This window comes from Camelus ferus, chromosome 1, assembly GCF_009834535.1.
Source record: "Camelus ferus isolate YT-003-E chromosome 1, BCGSAC_Cfer_1.0, whole genome shotgun sequence".
Lineage (NCBI taxonomy): Eukaryota > Metazoa > Chordata > Mammalia > Artiodactyla > Camelidae > Camelus > Camelus ferus.
The window spans coordinates 63093529-63121199 of record NC_045696.1 but is presented as its reverse complement, the minus strand read 5'-3'; the positions used below and the strand labels follow the sequence as shown (position 1 = coordinate 63121199).

The 27671-nt window shown below is 42.4% G+C and overlaps 1 protein-coding gene and 2 long non-coding RNA genes across 7 annotated transcripts in view; 2 read left to right on the top strand and 1 right to left on the bottom strand.

The window, feature by feature from the left end:
- The window catches only part of LOC106728932, a 16149-nt gene extending 3259 nt beyond the window's left edge, over nt 1-12890 (top strand). Inside the window, exons 2-6 of one of the 3 annotated variants that reach the window (XR_004320589.1) lie at nt 971-1147; nt 8182-8299; nt 11060-11247; nt 11785-12321; nt 12754-12890. This is a non-coding gene — a long non-coding RNA (uncharacterized LOC106728932). Of the gene's footprint in view, nt 1-970; nt 1148-8181; nt 11248-11784; nt 12322-12753 lie in introns of all 3 variants that reach the window. The other 2 variants (XR_004320585.1, XR_004320590.1) reach the window with 2 other exon arrangements.
- On the bottom strand, nt 3561-27671 carry LSG1 (large 60S subunit nuclear export GTPase 1). Of its 3 annotated transcripts, XM_032481736.1 has the most exons (15): nt 27508-27667; nt 25539-25665; nt 22010-22130; nt 21750-21836; nt 20794-20880; nt 18006-18066; nt 16702-16878; nt 12634-13047; nt 12129-12230; nt 11841-11984; nt 11299-11422; nt 9602-9681; nt 8080-8253; nt 6402-6602; nt 3561-6100 (listed from the first exon to the last, which is right to left on the bottom strand). In XM_032481736.1, the coding sequence occupies exons 1-14, from the start codon at nt 27604-27606 to the stop codon at nt 6423-6425; spliced, it is 1977 nt and encodes a 658-aa protein (XP_032337627.1). In that variant the 5' UTR covers nt 27607-27667; the 3' UTR covers nt 3561-6100; nt 6402-6422. The 3 variants fall into 3 exon arrangements, with proteins under 3 accessions (XP_032337627.1, XP_006179022.1, XP_032337636.1); XM_006178960.3 differs by lacking the exon at nt 3561-6100 and having other exon boundaries at nt 6126-6602; nt 27508-27671; XM_032481745.1 differs by lacking the exons at nt 3561-6100; nt 27508-27667 and adding an exon at nt 22744-22872 and having other exon boundaries at nt 6126-6602; nt 25539-25671.
- LOC116664201 lies at nt 13043-27482 on the top strand. Its single transcript, XR_004320596.1, has 3 exons — nt 13043-15366; nt 18831-18955; nt 27150-27482. It is a non-coding gene; the product is annotated as an uncharacterized LOC116664201 (long non-coding RNA).

Sequence of the window (27671 nt, the reverse complement as noted above, 5' to 3'; positions counted from 1 at the left end):
CCCCCTGCCCGAGCAGTTGGGGTTGTGTGGTCCATGGATTGTCGGTGTCAGAATCACTCTGGCTGCCTGTCAAAAAGCAGACCTACCGAGTCCACCTCTCTGGGTGTATGTTCTTGGCATCTTCATGGATTCGTTTCCTAGGGCTGTTGAGATAAGTCATCCAAAATTTAGTGATTTAAAACAACAGAAATGTATTCCCTGACAGTTCTGGAGGCCAGGAGCCTGACAGCAGTTTCACTGGACCGAAATCAAGGCATTGGCAGGGCGGCCTCTCCCGGGGGGCTCTGGCGGAGCAGCTGTTTCTTGTCCTGACTCTTCGGGCTTCTGGTGGCGGCCGTGCTCCTTGCCTTATGGCTGCATCACTCTGATTAGTCTCTGCCTCTCTGGCTTCATTGCCTCCTGCTCTTCTCCGTGTTAAATCTCCCTCTGCCTTCTATCAAGACACTGTGATTGCATTTGTAGCCTACTCAGATAATCCACGATAATCTTCCTGGCTCGAGATCCTTAACTTAATCACACCTGCAAAGACCTTTTTTCCATATAAGGTAGCACTTACAGGTTCCAAGGATCAGGACTTGATATCTTTCGGGGCCATTATTTAGTCAACTGCAATTGCTTTTCACAAGCTGCTAGGGAAAGTCTTACGAGGATCACTAGCTTATGAGATGGCCCTCAGTGGGGGGTGGAGAAGCTGAGGGGAGAGCTGTTCCTTGACACTGGATATTTTGGCTCCTAGGACAATGCAATGGGCAGATGGGGGTTTTGGAAAATCTTGGAGTGGAATTCACACTCTGCTTCCGTACAGCTGTGATTGGGACAAAGCCCTGACCCTCTCTGCACATGAGTATTCTTACCTGTAAACTAAGAATGAGTACCTGCCTTAGAGTCACTGTGGTTATTAGAAACCCTGCAGATAAAGCATCTGGCACGTGTCAACAGTGGCAATTATTATTGTTACCATCTTTCCCAGGGAGAGCCTCAGCTGCACTACAAAAAATGGTCCAGAGAAAATGTGAAGAGGAAGGTCACCTCCTGGAGGGAGACACAGAGCTCTCTTCTCTCCTCCACCACGTGCCAGGAGCATCTGTCTTCGGGCTTTAACTACGATCCCTGTCTCTGCCGTGCCTCCCGAATGAGCTATCTGCAGGTCAGAGATCCCAAACTTTAGACACATATGTAACTGCCTATGTGACATTTTCACTTGCATGTCTTAACTGAACAGGTCTAAAACCAAACTGGCAATTTTCCCTCTCAAAGCTGCTCCTTGGTGGTCTTCCCTACACAGGTGATTGGGCATCCTGGTCCAAGGGGTGGAGGTGTGGGGACAGCCGGGCAACTGCCCTTTTCCTCCGTTAGGGACACCTCTCAAACGCAATGAGTGTTGTCTTTCTACCAGGCTGTGAGCGCCTTGCAGCCAGGGTTGTTTAGTTCTTATCTGTCTCCCCAGCTCAGTGCCTGGCACATAGTAAGGAAAATATTTACTGATGAAAATATTGGTTTTTAACAGGCTGTGAAAATGTGATATGTATGTTAGAGCATATTGAAAATGCTTTGATGATGTATAACATTGGGTGTGTGGGTATGTTCGGGAAGGCTTTCAAGAAATGCATGAACTGGGCTTTGGAGGGTAAGTTTGCTTTTGGTGATGAGGCCATGGCACCAGTCCTGCAAAGGTGCTCCTGGAGGTGGGAAGAGCGCGGCCTGGGGGTGCAGGCAATAGCAGGGGTGCTGCAGTGCAGATACGAGGTGGGCTAGAGACGCAGGTCTCCGCCTGGTCTCCGCCTGGTCTGTCGGAAGGGAACCAGGACTTCATCCTGTCGGGGGATGATGCATTCTAATCAACTCCCTCCGGGCCAATAGGACCCCCCCTCCCCCGCCAATTCTCCCAGTACCTTCCATAGGGCTCTCCACATTCAGAAAGTGAATCAGTTCCTTTATCAGGCTCCTCTGAGGCCCAGAAACTAATGTTTTTTGGCCATGGTCCCGAGTTTGCCGGAAAGAAAAACTAACAAGAGTACTATAACACACACCCTCCCTCCACAGCTCCTAAGCGTCTCCTGTTGGCAGAAGCTCCACGGGCATTGTCCTGAAGAAGGAAAGGGCCTCCGCGGGCTGGGCGGTCCTGCAGGAGCTGGCAGCCAATCGGGCCATAAATCCCAGCTGCCTGGGGCAGGGATGGCGTGGGTGGGGGTGGGGTGGGAGAGGGTGGTTGGAGAACAGACCTGCAGCTCACTCAACAGCTTTTCTCTCGTGAGAACACATTGCCTCCTGCCAGTGTTCTCATAAAGTGCATTATTCAGAGGAAGGGCTTGTGGCTACTCCTCAAACAATCACACACACACACACACACACACACACACACACACACACACAAAGAGCTCTACTGTCAGCTTGATTTACCCGCTATAAATACAGAGAAGTTAATTCTAAGAGAATGCATTTTGAAATACTGGCCTTTCCAAATCTTCATCAGTCCCATTGTGGACATGTTGGGGTGTCGTGACAGAAGCAGGTGGTAGGACTGCTGGGATCTTGGGTTCTATTTAAAACTCTTGTCAACACGCTGTATGATCTTGTGAAGATTTCTTTACTTTTTCCCCCTCAAGTTCCTTATTAATAACATCTGGTTGCCGAAAGTCACTTTAAGATGCTCAGGAGCTGGGCAAGCGTTAATCAAACTGACAGATGTTGAAATGTTACAGCAAGGAAAGTCCTTCTTTAAAGGGGCTTTAAAACAAAGCAGCTCACCTTTTAAAGAGCCAACTGTCAGGGTGGGTATAGCTCAGTAGTAGAGTGCATGCTTAGCATGCACGAGGTCCTGAGTTCAATCCCCACTATCTCTGTTAAAAAAGTAAGTAAAGAGCCAACTAAATCGAATTCAGTACTTGAATATTTGCATTGAAATAATTAAAGAGAAATGTAAGTTCTCACTGCAGTTTGCCATTCAGAGAGAAACCAGCATCCTGCCAAGTTCCTATGTGCCAATATGGGAGGGAGCTGGATAACCCCACTTCCCAAAAGCCAAAAAAGACAGGAGTTCTGCATGGTCCTGTTAATTGTAATAACTGATTCTACTGTCTTTCGGTACAATTCTATCCGGGCTTCTGAACGGCTCCTGGGCCCTTAACTGTCTACTCTTATGACACCTCAAGCCCTAATTTTTTATTTTGAAAAATTTCAAAACCACAAAAGAGTGAAAGAATACCCACCTAGGTTCACCAGGTGTTAACATTTTGCAGGATTTGTTCTCTCTCACTCCACTCAGAACCATTTGAAACTGCAGGTATTTTACCCCAAAATGCATCAGCATGTGTCTCCAAGGATATTCTCCAACATAACACACTTTTATTACGCTGATAAAATATTCTTATCTAATGTGTAATCCCAGGGTGGAGGAGGGGGAATTGGATGACAGGTCGACAAAAAGTACAAGCTTCCAGATGTAAGATAGATAAGTACTAGGGATGTAATGTACACAGGATAAATATAATTAACACTGTTTTATCTTATGTGTGAAAGTTGTTATGAGAGTAAGTCCTAAGAATTCTCATCACAAGAAGTTTTTCTGTTTCTTTAATTTTTTACCTGTATGAGATGATATTCATTAAACTTATTGTGATAATCACTTCAAGACATATGTAAATCAAATCATTATGCTGTATACCTTAAATTTATACAGTGCTGTATGTCAGTCATATCTCAGTAAAACTGGAAGAAAAAAAATGTAATCCATATTAAAATTTACTCAATTGTCCCAATAATGTCCAGTATAGTGTTGTTGTTTTCAATTCAGGATTCATTCATTTAGTTGTGTGTCTCTTAGTCCAGGTCCCTTGTCTCAGATTTAGAATCACCTAGTTGTTTCTTCGTGGTTAGACTGAGGGTAAATGCTTCTGCAAAAGCAATACAAGGTGCTGCTGTGTGCTCCCTAACACTGCATCGGGAGGTACAGAACGCCAGGCTGGCGTTCCGCTGGTGAGGCTGAGTTTGATCACTTGGTTAAGGTGGTATCTGCCAGATCGCTCCACTGTAGAAAACACTTTCCCTTTGAATTTAATAAGTAAGGGGTGGGTGAGTCTTAAAAGGATGTGACTGTATAGTTCCACAGGGTCCTTTCACTTAGTGCTTTCAGCAGCCACTGGTGATCTTTGCCTGAATCCATGATTTTGTTGATGGTTACAAAATTCTAACATTCCATCTACATTTTTTCACTGTGTTGTTGTTTTTTGTAAAAAAGTTTCCCTTCCTTTTCCTTTTATGAATATTATTGTGGACTCAAGAATCCCTTAAAAAATTCAATGTTTTAGAATTCATTTTATAATTCATCATAAATGTGAAATCCACTGCTGTTCTCTTCCCGACCCTGAAAAGAATCTCACCATTCCGACCTTTGATTGTTGGGTCAGGCAGGAGTTAGCAGTTAACCTTTAGTGGTTAACGTCTGAAGATGTCACCAGCCACATACTCGGTGCTTAATAGTCACATATGGCTGGATGTACCTAGTGGACAGCACAGATTATAGAACATTTCCTTCAGAGCAAAGCTCTATTGAACAGCACTGTATCACAGTGCATGGCAACACTATTTTCAAAAACCAAAACCCACTGGGTGATAAGGATGTGTCAGTGTAGGTCCATCCGTTAGAACAAGTGAACCACTGTGATGCGGGATGCTGATAGCAGGGGAGGCCGTGCACATGTGGGACAGGGGTACACGGGAACTCTCTGTACTCTGCCGTTAATTTTGCTGTGAGCCTAAAACTGGTCTAAAGGGTAAAGTTTATTAATTAGACAGTTATCAAAAACCCCAAACCTGCAAAACATCCACATGTGCATCAATGTTCGAACAGATAAACTGTGATGTATTCACATCATATACTAATATACGGCAACGAGAATGAACAATTTATTGTTTCTGATATGTGAGAATACGGATGCCTCTCACAGTATTTGATTAAAGAGGGCTGATACTTAAAAGTACTGCGTTCTGTTCACATGTAGTAGAAAATCAACTGAAAAGGGCAAAATAGCAGATACCCTGGAGAGGGTTAGGTGGGGTGCTGGCCACGCTCTGGGCCTCGATCAGTGTGCTGGTTGCATCGGTGGGTCATTTGTGAGAATTCAGCTGTCTGTATACTTAGGATAGTGCACTTTCTGTACACATATACACTCCAGTGAAACATTCAAACATTGTATTCAGGGTCTACTCTGTGGGGACACTTTTTGCTAACACAAGGCCCTTTGCTTTTAAATGCTCAAAATGGTTGTCATTTCTTCTTTATACTGGAGTCTCAGGAAAGCAAGACCTTCCCTTCCTGTACGGTCTCTCCCCCTCAACTGGTATGTGGTATGTTGAACACAGAAGGTAACAAATGACTATTGAGCATGGACATTTTAACTGATTTCCTCACTTGTCTGCAGAGACTGAAGAGGGGAAAGGGCTGGTAAAACAAGGTGGCACGGAGTAGATTTCTGACCTGCTGCCAAATTTTCCTGTTTACCCATCAAAGAAAACATGCGTCACTATTGGCTTCTTGAGAAAAACCTCAACCTCTTTCTTATTGCCTGAAGAGTAAACAAGTGACAGATGTATAGCAGGTTCTACCGTGACTAGGTATATTTCTTGTAACAAAATATGACTAGGTATATTTCTTCTAACAAAATACTGGGAAAAATTTCAAAACAAGAAAATGAGAATGCTGATGACTGTACCTGGTAAGTCTAAAGTACTAACCCGTACAACAAGGGTGGGGACACTTACAACAATTGCAAGGATGCTGAACAAGACACATTCTGGGCAGAAGCAAAGGGGAAAATAGAAATTCCCTTTTTGAGGCATCCTCATTTGGGAAGCTGACGATCATTTTCAATAGAGGCTCACGGTCTCCAGTGGCTTTTAAAAATTACCCATGCCAGCCCTTATTCCAAGATCCGATATGCCTTCTGCCAGTATCCGGGGTGTGTGCTGGGTGTGTGTGAGGTGTGTGAGGCTGAGAATCACAAATCTAATAACGCACTCAAAAAACCCACCTGAAGTCCCAGCCACGTTTTGGCAAATTAAAATCATTTAAAGAATGTGAAATGTCCAAACAGCAATGTATCTACAAGAACCAAAAAAAAAATCCATTAAGTGACAATTTAATTTTAATGTCTTTTCAAAAAACTCCCTATTTACAAATGACTACGTATTTGCATACAAGTTTTCATAAGTAAATATACACCATTCATTCCCTCATCTTAAGTCCAGCCTTCTGGAGGAGCAGGTTTCTGCGGCTCCGAGATGACTAACTGTCAGAGCTGGTCCTCCGAGGAGCCCTTGGTCTCGACACTGGCTGTTGGGTGTGGGTGCGCATCCCCAGGGCAGGCCCCCCCTACAGCACCACAGATGCACAATGCAGATACCATTTCTGTTGCAGCCCAAGTTCACGTATCCAGGTGCTTGTAGAGTCTACGACTTTTCTCTTTTTTATTTCTGTTGCCATGTTTTTTCCAGGGCTTCCCAGGCCCTCTCTCAGAGCTCACAGTAGCTGCTGTCACCAGGCCACTCCCAGGCTTGTAGCCCATCACAGCCTGGACTCCTTTGGTCAAAGCTCTCACATTTTCCTAGGAAATAAGAGAAATTATTTGCAGTGTCAGCAGTCTCCTTTAGAGGATACGCACAGTGCTGTCTATGGAGAACTCCGAGACAGTGGACTTCCATCTCTCCCCGGTCCTCTTTCTCTCCCCATTCCTTAAATGGTAAGTTTCTCAGAGTTTTGTCTTCAGTTTAGTCTCTCTGTCCTTAACTCTGTTAGTCCCAGAGCTTCAAACACCATCTATGACTAGATTCGTAATATCAGCTCTTCTTGGGAAACCTCTAACTTGTTATCAAAATTCAACCTGCCACAACCCAGTTAGAAATTGACTCTCTATTGCTTGGCAGTGGTATAAAAATCTGGCCAGCCTCCAAGATGGTACACACTCTGTCTTCCTTATCTGACATGCACAGTAAGTTCTGTGGATTCCAGCCCCTAGAAATTTGTACATCTTTCCCCTCCTCTCCACCTGCACTGCTCCACCCTAGGTGTTCATCAGCTGTCACTGCACCACTGCAAGACTCCTCGGATCCAGCATCCACATTCATAGCAGAACATCTCAGAGCTCTCTGGTCATGTATCCTTCCAGTCCTGCCCTCACAGATCTTGATGGTCCCCTGTAGCCTGGGGAATCAAGGTCATATTCCCTCACGTGGCACACAAGGCCACCTACGACACGGGCTCTTTACTGATAAAACCTACTACTCCCATATCTTTTTGCCTTTGATCATGTTACTCCTTCTGCCTGGAAATCTGGCCCTCACCACTTCCTCCAACTGGCACATTTTTATTTGTTCCTCAAAGTCCAGCTTAAATATTACTTCCTTTCTGTAGTGTGGCAAGGATGAGGAGAAATTAGGACCTTCGTCCATTGCTGGGGGGGATGTAAATGACAGTAGCCACTTTGGAAAGTTTGGCAGGACCTCAACTGTTAAACATAGAGTTTCCACATGACCCAGCAACCCCACTCCTAAGTATATACCCAAGAGAAATGAAATACATGTCCATACAAAAACAGCATTATTCATAATAGACAAAAAGTAAAAACAATCCAGATGTCCATCAACTGAATAAAAGGATAAACGTGGTATAGCCGCTCAATGTACTGTTACTTGGCAATAAAAAGAAAGAAAGTACTGATACATGGATGAACCTTGAAGCCCTTAGGCTGTTAAAGAAGCCAGTCACAAAGGACCACATATTGTATGACTCCATTTATATGAAACATCCAGAAGAGACAAATCCATTTACAGAGAAAGTAGATCAGTAGTTGGCAGGGGCTGGGGGAATGGGGTGTGAATGCTAACTGGTACAGGGTTTCTTTTAGGAGTGATAAAAACATTCTAAAGTTAGACAGTGGTGATGGTCACACAACTCTGAGAATATACCATAAACTGAATTGTGTACTTTTTAAAAGGGTGGATTTTATGGTATGTGAATATTTGGATAAAGCTGTTATACAAAATGTGTTGGATCAGAAGTTAAAGAAAAACTTTAAAACTTACTCGATGGAAAAAAGTTTTGTCCACTACATTTTCAATCTGATTTGCTCTTTTATTTCCGCTCAGCTGCATTTTAATTTCACCACCATTTGCTTTGTTCTCTAGGAGTCGCTGGTGTTGATGCTGAAAGGTCATGGGATCTCTTCCAGGGGGAGGGTGACAGTACAGGAGCTTCCCCTGCAAACACAACCCAAGTGATCACAGTGCACCCTCAAGGCCATCTGTATCAAAGCCCTTCGGGGAGGCCTCTCCGCTGGGCACACCCTGACGGAACTTTCTGCCTTTTGATTAAGCTAGCCGGGTTGGGTTTTGGTAAACTGCAACTGAGAGTCCTAACTAACACCCTGAGGCTGACCCTTAGTGTTCTAGAGCCTGGCTCTTCCCACAGCCCCCACACTAGAAAGAAACTGGTACTTCTCTGTTCTACCTTGTTTAATGTCTATTTCAGTACACATATATGATTATACTTAAGATGAATATTTTCCAAAACAAAAGCCAGGACACAGCTGGACAGTGTGACTGTACTAATGGGGACACTGGGCCTGGGGCAGCTGTTCACTGGGTGCAAGTTTGCCTCGTTCCAACGTAAACACTCTCAGCGTTGTGGTGGTTTGTAACTCATCTCCCCCATCCTCCACAGCTTTACAAATGGTAAATGAGTAAGTACTTTATCCATATGAATATTCTATTAACTATTTCCTTCCTGAATTCAAAAAGAGAGGATACGGCTGCTCTTTTACTTTTATGCTCCCAGAGCGCCACTGATGACATACTGAGAAGAGGAGGGAATAAAGTGAAATCTTCACAACCAGCTATTACTAGGGCCCTGTAACGCTTATTTGTGGCAAGAAGTATTATTATGCATTTTAATAATACATAAAAATTACTGGCTAATTATGCGCCAGGCTCTGAGCTTAGTGGTATGTGTGTATGTCTCCACACACATTGTTCTCATTTATTTCCCATAATGATCTCATGAGATAGGTACCATTAATTGTTTTACTGATGAGGAAAACCCAAAGTTTAGCACGTCCTCATTTACAATAGGACAATAATACCGTATAGACTTACGTATTTTTAATGAGATGACAAATGTAAAGCGTTTAGAACTATTCCTGGCAGGGCTAGCTCTGAGTACATACATGTCAGCTATTGCTATTCCTGTTACTGGACAAGCGCTGGGAACGGGCGTGTGAACAGCTGCACCACAAGGAGTACTGTGACACAGCGGCAAGAGAGACAAGGGCTGCAGGAGATGGAAGAGCCGGAGACAGAACTGTGTCATGCTCACTGACGACAGGTGTTCAAGAGACCTTCATTTCTTTCATAGTATGTCAGTCACTTCCATGATTTATATGCTGCTGGCTCCCCTGGATCAAGAATATACCCCCAGTTATAACACAGGATCACCAAGAAAATACCTCCTTTACAACCCAGCAGGCTGCTGTTACCTAAACACACACTCTAAGAGGGGAGAAAGAAGTCTCGCTTAGTCAAGAGCCAACGAGAAGCAGGGTTCGCTTACGCTGACGTAGTCCTTCAGGATGTAGCGTGCAGATCGGGGCTGGTCAGGCTGTCCATGGGCGGTCATGAACCCTCGCATATCTGTGAGGAGAAAAGAATTTTGCAAAACCTAAGTTGGAAGACATCCCAACAGCGACAACTGAGGTGATGGAAATCTAGCCTTTTCTATGACCACACTATGCATACTTAATTCTTATCTTAAATACCTTAAAATAAAAAATCAGTTAACAATGTAGAAAATATTTTGGTTAGCATGATAAAACATCTGATAATCCAGAAGAACAGACTATATTGTTACCTCTGAGCTCTTGGCAGCCACCTAGCACCATGCTGTGACAGACACATCTTTCTCTACTCCAGTTACCTCTCCCATCTCTTGAACCTGAACATTTATTCAAGGAGGCGACTTGCAGAATGCTATGTTGTCAATATTATTGGCAAAACCAAAAGCAATAGAGCAAGCTTTCTTATTCAGTGATACATCAGGCTAGCACACTGGGGAGAAGTCTGGATTAGGAAATCTGGGTTCTCACTGAGGCTGTGCCACTGACCAGGCACCACCCTGGGCAAGTCATTTCGTGCTCTGACTTCAGGTTACTTGTTTTAAGAAAAGGGGGATGAGATGTGGGGTAATCTTTAAGGCCTCTTCTTGTCCTATGATTTTGTGACTATAGCAAGTGTTACCGTAAGTGCTTAATATTTGTCCTCTTCAAATAAGCTTATATCAAATAAGCTTTCTCTGGAAGTAAATGCTCAAACAACCTGACCTCCAAGCTGGGGGCACCTTCTTTAAAGGCAAGCCACACACGCATAGAAATGTTAACATTGCTATTTCTTTAGATAGATACAAGTACCTCCAGATTACCTTTAAAGTTTGTGTTTAGGGTAAGTAAATCACAATCAATTGGACAAATGATAGGCAAAGATAACTGCCCTGTAGAATTGGGATAAAACAGGTGGGAGAGCTGTGGCCTCATTTTAATGTCAAACAAGGCCCACAGGACTGTTGGAAGGGGAAGCAAGCTCTGCTCTGCCCCAATCTCTGACACCTATCCCTTCTGATTCCCCCTTGTAACTCTCCTGTCCCACTCTGGTACGTATATTCATTTTCTTCCGAACAACCCCTTTCTTCCTTTAAGGGAAAAAGACTTCAGAAAAGGCCAACATAGCCTCAGAGCAGAACCCTCGTGCCTACACTTGGGTACCATCAAAGCAGTCAGTGTCCTAAGGGCTTTCTCTTTAGAAACCGGACAGACCCTGTGATCCCTGTGGGAGTTTTCATCACTGCCCACAGCTAGGCTTCCTACAGGAAAGGGCCTGAGACCAGGAGAGCCTGGGAAGATGTGTCTCTCTCAGCACTGATTCCTGGGATGAAGGTTAGGAATGGGCAGACCTGGGGAAGAGGCAAGGGACAGAGAGAATCTCCTGCTCTAACTCTCAAAAGTACTTAACACTGAAGTAAAACATCACTTGGGTAGCAGTTGGCTGCCTTTACTGTTGGACCCTGAAAGCACCATCACGTCAGCTACCTGGAGGCCACTTTGTGGGCAAGACCAACAGGACAACAAAAATATCAGCCCTGGAAGATGACATGACAATTGCTAAGGAAAAGTTTTGAATTTGTATCTCTGCAGAGTATTTCTCTCAGTAAGTATACCGTTATTTTTTGTTCATGTTTTAAAATAAGTCACAACTCACATCCATAAGCTGTCAACAGTTCTTCTGACGTGGGAGGTCGATGGGGATCTTCATCCTCTCTCGGCTTTATGATGTCAATGCCATAGGTAGCTTCTAAAACATGTCTCGGAATATTCTGGCAAACGTAAGCTGGTCAAGGAACCCATTCCTCTGAACTGACCCCCTCCTCCCCATGGTGTCTGACACATGCTTTTTAAAACACGGTCTTTCAGCACTTCTGTGACAAAATTTTTCCACCTCTCCAGAGAAGTAAAATTACTCATTTAATTTAAAACAAAGCCTTATGCACCAATAATCACTTCCAAATGAATCTTTTTAAAATATTATCTCTGAAATAGACCTTAAAGAGGACACACCTGTCTCTATGCACACACCGCAGATTTCTGACATGATCCTAATTCGCAGAGGAAGCACACAGTCTTTGTTTCTAATCCTTATAACTATGCAAGGAGTGATCTTTTTTTCCTCCCCTGTCTAATTACTCAGGTTTTCTCAAGCCCCGCTATACAAGTAAGAATAAATCAGCACAGCACCAAGGATATTAGTGATACAGGTGGGACGTGGTCTCTCATCTGGTCAATCGGGAGGATTCCACTGCAGATCATCTCGGCTTTGGTAGAGACGAAGGACGGCATCACCAGGCCTGGGCAGTCACATAAGCAGAGGCCAGGTTCCACATAGAGAGTCTGAAAGACAGGAAGAGGTGCATGCTGGGCATACGGCACAGGAAGGGAAAGAAGAGCAGCACACAAGAGGCAAAGAACTTCAGGAAATACCCAGAGGGGGGACCTGACTGAGAAGGAAATACGAGGCCAGTGCTGCAGAAGTACCTGGAAGTGCTTGGTGTGACCAGGTGTGGCAGACACAGATACTTTCTTGTTGCCCATGATGGTGTTGATTGTTGAACTCTTACCAACATTCGGGTAGCCCACCTAGAAGAGAGTCAAAGGAATGTTTACAGCGTAAGTTGGCAAGGATCACAGGATGCCAAAAGCCGACCTCATCTAAAAAGCCTATCCAAAGGTAAGAACATCGGACCCGAAGTCTGAGGACAGCCTTAAAAGCCCTCTCATTCTAGTAGCTCTGGTAAGTCATGTGATAGGTAGGGCTGAACCGGAAGGAGACTGCAGAGGATTATGAATATAAACAAGGGTGTGACCAGTATGAGCCTTGAGAAAGGTCACTCTTGGAGCTGGGCTCTGCTTGTGCATAACAGGAGGCCCTCCATGTCCCCTGTGATGCCAGAGCCTGACTGGTCTCAGGTTCCAGTGTGGCTACCAAGGGATGGGGGATAAAGACCCTCATGTAACAATTCTACGACATAGTTCATCTTACCAGTCCAACAGTAAGTTGTCCCTCCTTCACCTTCTTTCCAGAGTGTAGCTGCTTAAAGATCTCCAATAATTCCCGCTTTGACACCAGGTGGCTAAAATTGTGTATTTGCCTCTTCTGCAGGGTCTTCCTTCCTTGAGCCTCAGAATCCACAGTCCAACTTTCATTCCAGTTCTGGCCACAGGCCTCCTCATCGGGGTTGCTGCCCTCTTCCGAACACGTCTGCCAATCTTCCTCCTCCTCGCGACAGTCCTCATACACACTGTCCTCTTCATCACTGCTGGCAACTTCACTGAGTGAGACAGAACCCCTGCCTTGGAGATGTTCAGTCTCATCATGTGGAATTTCAGCCTCGTCGCAACTGGAGTTTTCAGACTCAGCTGTGATGGCTTCTCCAGTGTCTCCGTTTACTTCGTCCTGATGAAATAACAGAAATCACAAAAGTCCAGAAGCGTGTTAACAACTGCACTCTTCACTCTGGTGAAAACACTCAGAGCTGGTTATCTGAGACGAACAGAGGGCAAGAAAAGCTATGAAGGAGAATGGAAAAGGTGAACAGAGGGAGAAGATCACATAAGCCCAAGGACACAACCAAACTATCAACAGTGATGCCCTCTGGAGTGGTGGACCTTCATTTTATACATTTTTATATTATTTGAACTTTGCACAAATAACATGTATTTTCTAACAGATAACTCTTCTATCCATTAAAAGAAAGCAAGGGTTTCAAAAAGCCTGTGCCAAGCTGAATTCCTTGACGGTACGTTATTTTGCAATAGGCTGTACAGTAAAACACAACAGTTCTCATTAACAGTAGAACATTTAACATTTTCTTCTCTGCACAAAGCAAGAAGGGTATAATTTGTAATGTGAGCTTCATTTTATATTTGCAGCTTTAAAGACAGTGGTTTGCATAGTTAAGGAAACTGCTATTCTTTTACAACTGCCTTTAATAAATCACAGCACCGTGGAGCACAGGTCCCTGTGTGTGAAAACTGAGAGCAACAAAACTCAACTCCGTGTGTGGAATCTGTTCACCAAGCAATAATTTCCTTCGGGAAGAGAAAGGTAAAAATCATGGTGTGTCAATCCTTCTGAATTCGTACTGATAACAAAGTAGAAATTAGGCAATTTACAGTATCACCAATTCGTATCAACAAGGGTTAACTGGTTTGGATTTATAAGTGATACAAACCTTGGATCATTTCCAAATAATCTAATGTTAGAGTGAGTAGCCACCACAGAAGAGGACAGGAGGAACTCAGCTGAACAGGAATCCTACATTTTAGGAAGGAGGTATTTTTCTTAAAATGTCAGGGAAGAGAGAGAGAATTTCATTATCATGCTTGGCAACTCGAAAACAAACATGGAATTAGAAGCAATTTCTATGATAAATGAGCAACAAATGTAAAGAAGTCACTGTGTGCTCTTCTGTATCATTTAAAAATATGGAAGAGGCAGAACCCAGGAATGTGAACTGAACGGGGATGTGTATTAGGAGAACGAAGGCTGGACACAGTTTAGCTTCAGGACAAAAGCCAAAGGCAACAAAAGGATTTGTAGTAGTTTTGTCAAAAATAGAAAGAACAGAAAAGTCAATCTTTGGGAAACACGATGCAATTCAACAGATGGCCAAGAGAAAACTAAGGTACTCAACTCAAAAAAGTGTCCCATTTTTTAAAATAAGAAATGTCACACAATTGTAGAGGAAGAACCAAACTTCAGATAGGTGAGAAACAGTGACTGTCAAACTTCTTTTAACAAGTTCATGTTTGATACTCAAGTGACAGATGAGATGACAGATACGACATCACAATAGTAGCTGGTATGATTTAGGAAATCATGTGTAACAGAGATTTCAGAAGACTTGGGAGGAATAAATGGGGTTCAACTTTGAAAAAGGAAGAAAGAATATCTTCCATAAACCACACAGTTAACCCAGAATCTGACAGAGAAACAATTCCACAAGTTAGCTGGTGAGCCTGAAAAAGAAGACAGTCAGCAACATGAGGCAACAAGGGTTCCCTGAGAACAGATCATGCAAACAAGTCCCATTTCCCGATGGAATCTACTGCTTGGTTGACAGTTCAGGGAATACCACAGATGTGGAAACGAATCCTTGTTTCATTTCTGATTGACTGCGCTACCAAGCTGGTGCCTCAGGGCTGAGCGACAGAGTGATAAATATTCAAAAACTTCAGCAAGACACTGACTTCCAGGAGAGACGTGAAACAATGGTGAAAAGGACAAATGATGAAGCCAGACTGGCTGAGGATATAAGCACTTATACCTGCTGCTGAGAAAACTAAATGAAGAAAACAAAGGAAGTGCTCAGAAAGCGGTGCCTGCAGAGAACAAGTTTTCTGTGGGTTAGCTTTATTAACAACAGTAGTAACAGAATAGTTACTGTTATATCCTTTCAAATGTATCTGGATTCGTCACACTGAAATGCTTGGTACTGAGCCCTTAGTAAATCCACAAAAGATCACAAAGCTCTATCCTCGATCCTAATCTATTCAACGTTTTCAATGACTGGAAAGAATATATGGACAAAGAAACAGGAAATCTGCAGATGTTTCAAAGCTAGAAGAAGAGAAAAGCAGATAATACACCCAAAATGAACCATACCTTGTTCCCAAATCACTAATATTTAAGAGGAACAGTACTGTCCTAAGCGGAGCTAAAGACAAAATGGAAAACTTTGTCCACATGTAAAGATGGGATGAGATCTGCTTAGTAAGTCTTTTCTTTTAAATATTGGAGGGAGGTGGTTGTTCATGGGTTCAATGAGCCAAAAGCATAAGCTCCTTTGAAAGGGGGTGAATTAACAAAAATGCTGGGAGTATCTTGATGACAAGAAATAAGAGTCCTTCTGTACATGTCCTGGGCAAACCACACCTGGAATAATGCACCCCATCAGCTGCCACCCTTTTTAGGTGTTATCCTGAGATGCGCAGACAGGCCCTCAGGACAATGAGTGCTCGGGAGATCATGTCTATGAGCAACAGGAAAGCAGAAAATGTACCTTCTGCAGAACAGAGAACACGGGGACAAAGGAAGACGCCTTAGAGCAAAGTTAGGGAAGCTGACTTAGCTTCACCAGACTGAAGAACTTTCTTTTTATTCTTTTTCTAATTTTTTAAAAAAATATTTTTGCAAGGGGAGGTCATTAGGTTCATTTATTTATTCTAATGGAGGTACTGGCAATGGAACCCAGGACCTCACGCGTGCTAAGCATGCACTCTACCACTGAGATACATCCTCCCCCAAAGAACTCTCTGATCTCGGAGACAGAAGGAATGAGACACCTGGTCTCTGCCATTTAAAGCAGTCACAGAGAGATTATGGGACTGTTTGCCAGGGAGGCAGAGAAAAGAATTCCATTACAGAATTAGAGTTCACTAACCTGTGAGCTCACCAAAGGGAGGGTGTTGTATTCACAGCACCTAGCTCAGCACACTAACTAGTCAGCAAATGGTTGATAAATAGAAAAGGAAAAAAAAGTGGACAGGACAAGACAGTACTGTATGTCTCTTCCCATTCTAAGATTCTATTCCGAATTTCTTTTCACAGTTGGTTATCAATGATTTCTACTAGAAAATAACCCCCAAAATGTTTCTGTAAAATCTGGTTTAAAGACATAGAAAATAACATGGTATATATATCTTAATTAAGGATTACTTCATTTCTTTGTTTTCAAAACAAAGTCAAAAGAGATTCTAATCAAGTCCAGAGAAGTTACTACATTCAGTTGTATCTGACTTTCTGTTCTGATTTCTCTTAAAAGCAATTATAAGGTCATTATGAAATCTGCTATAAAACTTTCCATCTAAAATTTAAAAGAAATTAGAAATTAGAGCTAATACTGGCGTGTAACAGAGCCCTGGGGATGGCAGACTATTTGACAACCACAGGGAGTTCTATAGGTCCTTCTCCCATCACAGCACTTGGGAAAAAACAAACAAAACACCACAAGTCAACAATAAGTAAAAACAAACAAACAAAAGCACACTTATCAGAAACCGAAATCCTCCTTCTTAAAACCCAGCCTGAAAAAGTCTCCCAGGTTACCTTGGTGTCACCAATCAGGTGAATGGCTTCAGCCAAAGCAGACCAGAAAATGACCTTGACGTTCTCCTTTTCAAAGAACGTGGCCCAGGTACCCCGCTGCTCAGCAGTCAGCAAGTCTGCCTTATTTATCAGAATCACATTCTCCTTGTCCTCGTCCATTGTTTTCACGTAACATTCCTGGGCAAGACAAAGATATTTGGAAAGGCCTCTCCAAACAGGTAAAAATTAGGCTAAATAAACTGAAGGCCCCCAGCTACCACCAAAAGTTTTACTGCCCCCAGCTCTAAATCATTCCTAAAGATTTGTAATCATGGTACAGTCTACAGATCCCGTCAGCAAGCTTTGAAAAGAAGTTAGGTCACATACGCTTAGAAGTATTCTTCACATGAAAAACTGGGAAGGGTAAAAGCAAACGCTTTCCTGCCCTGTTGAAATATAACAGGTTCTTAAAACTTCTTTAAATTATGTAGCTCCTCTCTTCCATGATGTCGAATTGTTTCTTTTAAACAAAGTTAAGGAATTGCATAACTAACAGAATTATCGGCCAGCAGGGACTATTTTTCAGCCAAGTGATGATATCCGATAATAATCTAATCTTTAATGTAAAAGAGATTTTTGAAGTCTAAAAGAAAAACGAGACTCAGTAATTAAATTAATTCTCAAGTATAGCTCCCCGTTAGGAAACCCACCAGAAGTATGAAAACTCAATTAATAAGAGTTTCCCCATTAAGATTTTTGTTATTCACCAGTGGATTTAAAAATTATCAGTATTATTTCTACCATGGCCCTCAAACAGAAATAGGAATGCTTCATGTGTGTAGTGTCTTATTAATTGAAAGCCTGTATTACATTATTTCATGGGATCCTCACACCTCATAATCACTACCCCTGGGGTGCTTTATAAACTTAATTCATTTGTAAAATACTGCAGAAAATAATAACTAAGGGGTGAGAAGAAAAAATTTCACGGAATGGATAAGAAGTGAAGGGACCAGGAATATGCTAAGTAAGCAAAATGCTATTTCGACCAGCGTCTCTTAAAATATGAGAAACACTGGTAAATGTCTATTAATGGAGTGGCTTCTAAACGAAAAGCAAGAAAAGTTCATGTGTCTGTGCCTTCCTGCAGATGGAACCATTGTTTGAGAAGAGAAAAGCTCCTGCCCTTGGGAGAGGCAGGAGGCCTGATTAGGCAAAGCCAGAGGAGGTCCAGCGTGCCTGCTAGAGTCACTGCCATGAGGGACGCATTCCTCCCGCTGCTGCCCTCAGGACGTTAGGTTTCAGTCTTGTCACATCTTACTTACCAAATCCTCACATCTAAACAGGAGCGGATTTCGAGCATCTACTATCTGGACCACGATATCACTGAAAAGTAAATGAGATACTCCAATTACTGGGAAGTGGAAGCAAACAGTGGCCATGTGATAACAGTAGTAAACACCTCCCATATTTTAAGCACTGACATACTTAACTTTTTAAGGTACATTCATCCCCAGCTTACATATGAAGAAACTGAAGCTTAGAACAGGTAACTGGCTTGTTCAAGGTCACCAGCTACTAGGTGACGCAGTGGGAATGGGAACTCAAGCACCCTGGACCCAAGGCCACGCTCATAATCATAACATTTCCCTACTCTTAACGTGGCCTAGAGAGACTGATGATGTTTTGCTGCTAAAACCCTTAACTGGATCTTCTAGTAAACTCTCTTGGAGAGCTGACAGAGTATTCCAAATACTTTAATCCAAGGTGAGGTCTATGTATGTATTCAGTACCTAGTCTATACCTATGTTAAGTAAGGCCTCAAAAAACCCCTAATGGATCACCTGCTGACAGCTGTAACTCACTTAAACCTGGGGCTGACAAGAGAAAGCATACATCTAGCAAATTATCATCCACTAGTTCCAAGAATGTGTTTGAATGGCAAAAATACAAAACAGCAAAATATCAACTTAAGTTGCCACAATGAAGCAGGAAGGATGAGTCCAAGTGCTTCCATCATAAGTAAGATGTAGCAATAGGAAAACTTTCTGTGGCTGGCAGAGCAAGCCACACGAATCCCTCACGAATGTAGTGAGTACACAGCAGCACTGTGAGAATAAATACTCCCACTTCTCCCTCTCTTCCTTCAGCCCCTGCAGTTAGGAAAGATGCTTTAAGGGCCAGCTGTGACTGCCACTGGAGGGAAGTAAGCTGCAGGCGTACCGCTACCTTACAGCAGTCTACCCCGAACTGGTATCTGTTAGCTCTTCCCAAGGTAAGTCCTATGCAACTATGCTGAACGCCAAGGAAATGTATTAAACCAAGGTTACCATTTAGCGCAGGGCATTTGACAACATGCATTTTCCTTTAGAATAATTTAATCTCCAGCATAATCTTGTGATTCAAAGGAACTCACAGACTTGCTAATTTACAACAAATTGCTTTTAGGTTCTCTAGTTAAGTGGGTCCTGGTATTTCCTCCTTTAATATCTACCACTTTCAAACTATGAGGATTTAACAGTAAATACAAAAATGACTGCAGAAAAAGGGACAAAGCCTAACGAACTAAAACTACAAGGTCCACAGACATTATGGCTCCCTACCAAACACACAGAGAGAAGAATTGGTTAGAAACACCAGAAGGAAAAGCAGACACGTGTAAGACAGCTTGCTTCGTGTGCTGAATTAGGATGCAGAGCAAAGAGCTAACTATGTACAGGGAAGGGTCGAGGCTGTACAATGGAAGTGCCATATTTTACTGGAACACAGCGTTCCTCCCTCAGTGCCTTGGCAGCTCCCTGCATTTCAATGACATGTTACACATCAAATCTTTTCTGATAACTACTCTTGAAATTAAAGAGGCAGATGGCGTAGCTAGTCTGTTACCAAACAGGGGACATCTGCTGTACAGAACATATCAATAAATATTTCCTGTTAAAAGACATGGCAGTAGTCACTTTACTGATATTTCTATGTAACTCAGATCCACTTCCATGTGATATAAACTGTATTCGAGTCAGAAACATGTTCTCCCTCATAAAAATAGAGAAATTTCACATAATAGAAATAACAGAGCAAGTAATGCTGTAATCCAGTTGAAGCTAGAAGTTTCAAGTACAGGCTCACTCTAGACAAATTAGAGGCATAAAAAGCAAAGGAAGGACCATCCTATAAAACATTGGAAGAACACATATGATTACTCTTGTTTCCTCTCAAAACCTATAAAAAATGAAAGTAAAGGCTGGAACTCATCAGGACAGGGAGAAAGAAGGAACAACTAAGAAATGTCAGCCCAATGAGAAACAAGCCTGTTCGTGCCCCAGAGCTCCGAGAGAGAGCTCAGGATTAGAAGCATCAGATCTAGCTTTGGAGGCAAGAGTGAGGTATAGGACTGACATCCTTCTGAAAAGGGAGCCAGGAGGTTCCCTCCCCTGTTCCATGCCGCCAGGCGACCACACCCCAGCCAAAGGTGACACTGGAGAAAGCTGATTTATCAACGTTATCTCCCATTCTCAGCTTATCCAGGTCATTTTCCTTTTCAAAGCCCAATTAAGACAAATCACTCCTTACTTTCCCCCAATCCTATTAACCTCTCTTCCTCGCTGAGTCTGACTGGGCCCATCACCTTCCTATCTGTAACACAGCAGGAACCACACTCCACTTTGTATTTTACTAAGCACTGAGTCACCTGAGTGTAAGAATTGCGTTTCATCTGTGTGTCCCTGGTGCTTGGTGCTTTGCTTTGCCTCCTGGCATCACATATTTGCTCTCTGCAGGCAGACACCTACCCTTTTTCACACCATATTTTCCCCATTACCAACAGGAATTCATATACAATTGCTGAAATAACTATAGGTGCTTCAGAACTCATCTTACAGAAAATAGTCACCATTCTCATAAGCTTATCAATGTGTTTATCTCATAACAAAAACCCCTGTATTTTAAAAGAAATATGTTATCATATTTCCAGTTTTTACAATAATTCTCAGCAGCCCTTTACGTAACTTGATCTTGTGCCCCCAACCCCTCCCTGGACCCATGAACACATACAACATCCAAAGCTAATGTAACAACACAACACTGTCCTTACACAAAAAGAAACTGGTAACCTACCTTCTCTCAATCACCCTCCAGAGCTGGCGCCAAAAGTCCAAATTCCTCTCAAATGGAGTCAGTATCAGCTTTTGTTCCTCTTCCAACCTGGTTTTATAAAGAGAAATTTATACCTCTACCAGATTGTAACAGTAGGTTTCAAGTAGTGTAAACACCCAAATTCATTGCATTAAACAATAAGTATACAAATATTAACTGTCAAATAATTTTTTATATGCTTTCTGCTGAGCCAATATGCAAATCAAATTCAGATTTTATACTTGAGCTTTTTAAATTCCAGAAGTTTATCTATCACACAAAGTAACATTTCTCCCAAACATCTCTTCCTGGAAGAATGCTCTAGAAGCTAAGTGATCAACTCCAGGGTGATGAATGGCTATGAAAAGGAGAAAAGGCCAGGAATGGAGCAATCAATTCACCATCTTTGTGCAAGGACGCATATGCACCCAGCAATGCTGTGTGCACACACACCAGTTTGCATTTATAAAGTGAAATCTACCACTTCCCTTTTAAAAGAAGCCTTCAAAATGCGGGGAGGGTATAGCTCAGTGGTAGAGTACCATGCTTAGCGCACACAAGGTCCTGGGTTCAATCCCCAGTGCCTCCGTTAAAAATAAGTGTATATATAAATAAATAAACCTAATTATCCACCCCCCCAAATCCCTAAAACAAACAAACAAAAACCCAACAAACCAACCACCTTTCTCTCTTTGTGACTGCACAAAGTCAAACACACTAATAAGGTGCATTCTGAGGGGAGAGTATAGCTCAGTGACAAACGAGGTCCTGGGTTTGATCCCCAGTACCTCCATTACAAAAACAGAAACAAAAAAGAATTGCCTCCTTCCTCCCAAAAATTTTTTAAAAATTCATTAAAAAATGTAAATAGCATTGTGAGCACACCAAAATGCCTAACTGAGAATTTCAAGGCAATCTTCACGTGGACTAACACTCACCGGGCAAGCTGACGTCTCCATTCTAGAAAGCTATCTTTCTCTGCCTGTTTGAGTTCTTCTGGGCTAGTATTTTGGTCCCACTTTGGTCTGAGTCATAAAGGAAAAAAATTCCACATGAGTTACCAAAATACATCAGGAGATTTGGATTTAATAATGACAGCTGGGAAAAGAAAGTAGAAAAAAGTGAACACCAAACAAAAAATCTTATACTTAGTCACCTTGTTATGCCTTGTAATGTCCCAAATTCTTGTTCAACTCACCTCCTTGGTATACACAAGAACTGTTTGTTTTCTTCATGGAGTTTCTTAATTCTCTCATTTTCCTCAAAAGACAGTAGTCCAGTTCTAGCCTCAGGAGGCACAAACTTAATATTAAGCTTCTCTATTTTATAGAAGGAAAAAAAAAAGTACTGTTACTTAAGAGGCAATACAGATGGTGAATGCTGGTTATTACTTAGGAAACTAACTGAGCACCTAAATCAGAATTTAAACTTTCCTGATTTAGATAGATTCTCCTAGCCTTAAATAAATTATAATTTCCAAAAGAAGTGTTCTACCAAAAAAAAAAAAAAAAAAAAGAGAGAGAATACAAGAAAAGATCTTTACTAAAACTTTCCAAAGGTCAACCACTTTTTCAAGTAATGATTTTATAAAACTCCACACGCTGAACGCATTTCGTGGAGGCAGAAACAACAGGAGTGGGAAGGGAATGTAAACATTCATTACAACCGATCTCCTCATTTTACATACGGAGAATAACTGCAAGCCAGTGGGAGTGAGTGGGGAAGCAAATACTCAGCAAGGAGACTCACTCCAGTCAGAACTGGTGAACCACCACACGGCTACAATTTATATAAGCTGTTTATGACGAACACCCGTGATTAATGCTGTGTAAGAATTCAAAGGAATACAAAAAAGCACCTAGGCTATGTACAAACTACAGAGACCTCTTCTCCAGGGCTCTAGCCCCCCAAGTTGCTCCAGGCCTCTCTCACCCCTCACAGCCATCTTCAGTCTCCTGGCAGGTGATGCCCCCTGAGAAGCCAGCTAAGCTTCTTTCCAAAATGCCAAGGAGAGGTCTTATTCAAGGATAACAGGACATCTTCAGCAATGTTCCTCTTGGCCTTTAAGCAAAGATAGCAGTCTGTACCCTCATCAGACCACCAAGACTGCACAGTCCAGTCACCTAGAGTACAGTCAATCCAGTCAGCATTCTCATTCATGTCATCCTCAACCAACAGTCAGAATACACACACTTTAGTCCATACCTGGTAAGTCTTTCACATTAATTTCTCCTCCCAATGGTGATCTCCCAGCCAGTGTTCCCACTTTGCTTTGTCCAGCCACTATAAATGCCTAAGCCCCTGGATTCTTTCCTCTTCTCCCACTCCACCACCCAGCTCGGAGCTTCACCTCTTTCCCTCTATGGCTAAAACAACATGGTACATCCATGCCATCCCTCTCTGATCAAACATCAAATTCCTTAACCTGCTGCATCCACTCTCAAATCTCTAACCTTAGGCAGAGCCAACTGTCTAGCCATCCTCGTTCTCATTTCAGTAGCGCTGGGTAGGAGCGCTGCTGGAGGTAATCACACAGTAACGAAGCCACCTGTCTCCTAACTGTTTTACCACCAACCAACGGTCCTCACACCAAACGTAGGAAAACCCATGCCAATAGCTCTCCAACTCTCCAGATACCAACTGGGTGTGCTACAATTCAATTCTGTCCTGCCCTACTTCAGATGCCAAATCTCTGAGTGGGTTTTTATTAAATCATTGGCCATTGGTGATTAGTTCAATCTCCAGGACATGTCCCATTCCCAAGGGTTATTAGAGGGGTTTCTGAAAATCCGAACCCTCTAATCATGTAGAAATTACCCCGGGGCCCACAAGTCACCTCATCAGCATAAACTCAGGTGAAGTTGAAGATGGCTCATTATGAATAACAAAAGACACTCATCTCACCCCCATCACTCAAGAAATTACAAGGGCTTTAGAAGCTCTTGTATCAAGGAACCAGAGATGAAGACCAAATATAAATGTATTTTTTATTGTATCAAATATCACACTTTCCTCTTGTTTGTTGAACATAAGGAATGAGGACTGCCTGTCCTATCTTTGAAAAGTAAAGAGTTTCCAGTGAACACTTAGTATTTCTCATTATTTTGCACTCCTTTGTAAGGTCAGAGACCCATATGAGAACCTATTTAAAACCCATGGACCATCATACCATCCAAAAATGCACTGTGTATACACATTCACACACAAGCGTACAATTCTGCCTGCAATCTCAGGGGTTCACAGACAGCTGAAACTTGTAGCCTCCAGGTTAAGAAATCTCTGTCCCTGTGTGTCCAGGAGACAAGCGCTATCTGAAGGCCATAGAGAATTGAGACAAAATTCTATCAACTCTACAGTATTAAAGGAAAGGGAAAAAAGGTATGAAATTAATTTCAATGAGGAATTTTAATGGATTTTTGAAAGCCTTATGGAGATTTCATTACGTAGGCATGACTGAGCAAGTCATTGGCCATTAGTAATTAATTTCATTTCCAGCCCATCTGCCCTCCCCAGGGGTGGGGCTGAAAGTTCCAACCTTCTAATTATGCCTACACTGGTCTGAAGCCCAACTTCCATCCAGAAGCTAGTCAGGGGTCCCCACCCACCAACCATCTCACAAGCATAAGCACACAAAAAGACACTCCTCAGGCTTCTTCACTTACTCCTCCTCCTCCATAAAGTCTGGTTACTTCGAGCTCCCTAACAACCTTCATGCTGTTCCTTTCTCCATTCTTCTACTACTATTTCAGTTCTGGCCTAATTCTCTTGCTGGACTAAAGCAATAGTCTCCTAACCGGTCCTTCTTCCTCAAAATACATCAGAGATCTTTCAAAAAATGTAGACTTGCTTACACCCCTCTAAAGACTCCTTTAAAGCCTGCATTCTCTCCAGGATCTGGCCCTTGCCCACCTTCCCAGTGTCTGTCATCACAGCTTGTCCCCACACCCTGCCCTCGTTTTCCTTCAGATAGAAACAAATACTAACTACATCTTTTGTGACCCCATTCTCTGCTAGGCTTCTTTTATAGCACCTAAAACACAATTTTGCAGAAACAAACTTGTCTTATGCAACACCACACTTTCAGTAGTCAGTACAATACCTGAGAGTAGCTAGAACTCAACAGAAGCATTTTGAACAAATCAATGAATTTGCTGAACAACATAATAACAATAATCGAAGAGCAACGGAAATCATAGTTTATAATGCTATTTCTGTGCCAAGCAGTTTTCTAAGTGCTTAGAGGACACATACAAAAAGGACAAGGGAAAGCAGTGACTAAAACTAATTGTATGTATGGGAAAATTCACTGTCACGTGTTAACAAGTACTTTAAAGCACAATTCGAATTGCCTAAGTAACGGCAGCGGGCCCAGGATTTTGCTTTTAACAATGGTCCTCAGAAAACGTTTTCTGAAAAATGCTGGTATTATTCACCATAATGTTGACTAGTCTCTTTCCTTATGAGAGACTGAGTTTCTTGAACTTGATATGATGATGTATAATCTGCTGTTTTTTTAGAGCTGAATTTTAAAACTGTGGCACATTCTGTACCTCACAGATGAGGTCGACTGGACCTTCCCGCACTGATCCTGGGAGACCCACCTCTGGGTTAAAGATGGGTCATTTATAAGTTTAGCAGGATCCGCAAAACACTCCCAAGTAGACCTATTTGTATCTAGTCAGCAAAGACAGAAGTGCATCCTATGCGTTCTGCAATTAACAACTCACCTGCTACAAACTCTGTTCCTGCAAGTTCTGCAGTTGCAAGGAAGTCATCAAGGGAGCTCTGTTCAGTCACTGACTGAAGGTTAAGACGACCCCAATCATAGCCATCATTGAGTTCACTCGTGTGCAGCTATGAATAAAACACAGGGTGGTAACACAGCTGCTGTCTTCTGCTCCTGACATTCAAACAAACTCTAAACTCCCAAGGAACTATTCTGTGGTCTTGAGGGTGGTGCGAGCCTCTTTAGAGACAATACTAATAATAGTTGACATTTAAATGAGCACTTTCTTACCTCATGATAGGCACTCTTCAATTGCTATCTCATTTAATTTTCAAAATCTTTTGAGATAAATTTTATTACATCTCTATTTTAAAGATGACAAAACAAGCTTAAACTAGATATAATTACTTGTCTATAGTTGCAAGCTAGTAAGTGGTAGAGGGGAGAATTTGAATCCATATATTCTGGTCCTAGCAGCCACTGTTAGTCAAATTTTTTTGATGGAGACCCACAGTAAGAAATACATTTCACACAGTAACCCAAGTGCTGATATACTTAGTGACACAACTGTATACCATTCAGTATAGTAAAAATAGAAACCAAAGAATCCTGAAATAAAGTTACCTTATTACCTGCAATACACTGGTATTTTCTTGAATTCTACTCTGTTGGGTTAAAACCTGACTATTTGCGACCTACTTAACTGAATTCTAGACACAACCCACTGTCTTGATAAGATAAACACCATCCTAAACTATACGCTCTGAACAGATACAAATAAATTAAAAAAAAAAAAGGTTAAAAGGCTAGATGGTTTGCCCAAGGTCACAGAATCAGCAAAAATCAGAACAAAGATTAGAAGCATTGTTATTTAGAATTCATAATCAAAATTTTCCCACTACTTCCAAAAGGGTCCGTTAATAAAAAGTTGCTTCAAAATCAATTAAAATTACTGGCAACCCAATGTCCAGAGTAACTTTGATCTGATGAATATGGATGAGCTCTGTATCCTACTTACTCTGCAGATTACATAGATGGAAGTTAGGTGATGTGATGTGCACACGGATAACTGGAGACACCTTTGACTTTGCACAGATTCTTACTGAGAACTTAGTGAGTTCTCAAATATGTGGGGGAATGAATGTCAAAATGACAAACACAAGTCAAACTACTTCATCCGTTTTTTAAGGATCCTAAAACCATGATAGTTCGTAGATTCAGGGAATATTAGGGCCACCACACTTTGGAGATAAGTTGTTCATCTTTGAGTGAAACCACAAGGGAATAAAGAGGATGAAGCAGGAATTTGAGTTATTCTGTACTTCTGGTACCAACCAGCGGCTCTGGGAGGGTCAGTTCTTTGAACAGGGGGAGGGTATGCTCAGTGGTTAGACTAGGTGCTTTGTACGCATGAGGTCTTGGGTTCAATCCCCAGTGGCTCCATTAAAATAACTAGGTAAGTAAATAAACCTAATTTCCTCCCTACCTAAAAACAAAACAAAACAAACAAAAACCCACAAAACAAACAAAAAACCCCACAAACAAAACAAAAAAATTTTTTGAACAAATTAATACAAAAAGAAATAAGTGGTTTTGTGTCTTTCCTGTGCAGAAACTTCCAAATACTTCTAGGGCAAACACCAAACTTTTACCTTGGCATTCAAGATCTCACTCCAACCTCTTCACCACACTAGCCTCTACCTCTGGGCCCTGCGCCTTACTAGGAGGGCTTGCTTATCTGCCCGGTCGACTCCAAGGGACTTGAGCATCTGCGCATTTTGGTATTCGCGGGGGTCCTGGAACCGATCCCTCGCGGTTACCGGGAAACGACTGTACTCATCCTTCGAAACTTTATTTTGGCATCATTTCCTCTGGAAAGTTTCCCTGTGACCTCTGACCCCAAACTTCGCAGCATTCAGACTCTCATAACTAGACAGAAAGGTTAGGAAAGATGACAAAGTTTGTCTTACCCAGGAGTCGGTGTGACGGTGGCTACGGCTCCGCTGAACTTGCTGGCGGATGAGAGCCCGGCCGAGGGACCTTGCCTCCGGCGCTCTCCTGCGACCCATTCCTGCAAAACCTGCCCACAAAATGTCTCTGCCAGACCCACGCTTGTTTTCGGTCTTTTTAAGAG

Coding starts and splice junctions, on each gene's coding strand:
- LSG1 (XM_006178960.3), bottom strand. CDS start 27,606: ATGGGTCGCAGGAGAGCGCCGGAGGCAAGGTCCCTCGGCCGGGCTCTC. Junction 8,254..9,601: donor TCCTGAAGGACTACGTCAGC/GTAAGCGAACCC, acceptor TTGTGTTTGCAG/GGGAAGCTCCTGTACTGTCA. Junction 6,603..8,079: donor ACAAAACTTTTTTCCATCGA/GTAAGTTTTAAA, acceptor CTTATTTCCTAG/GAAAATGTGAGAGCTTTGAC.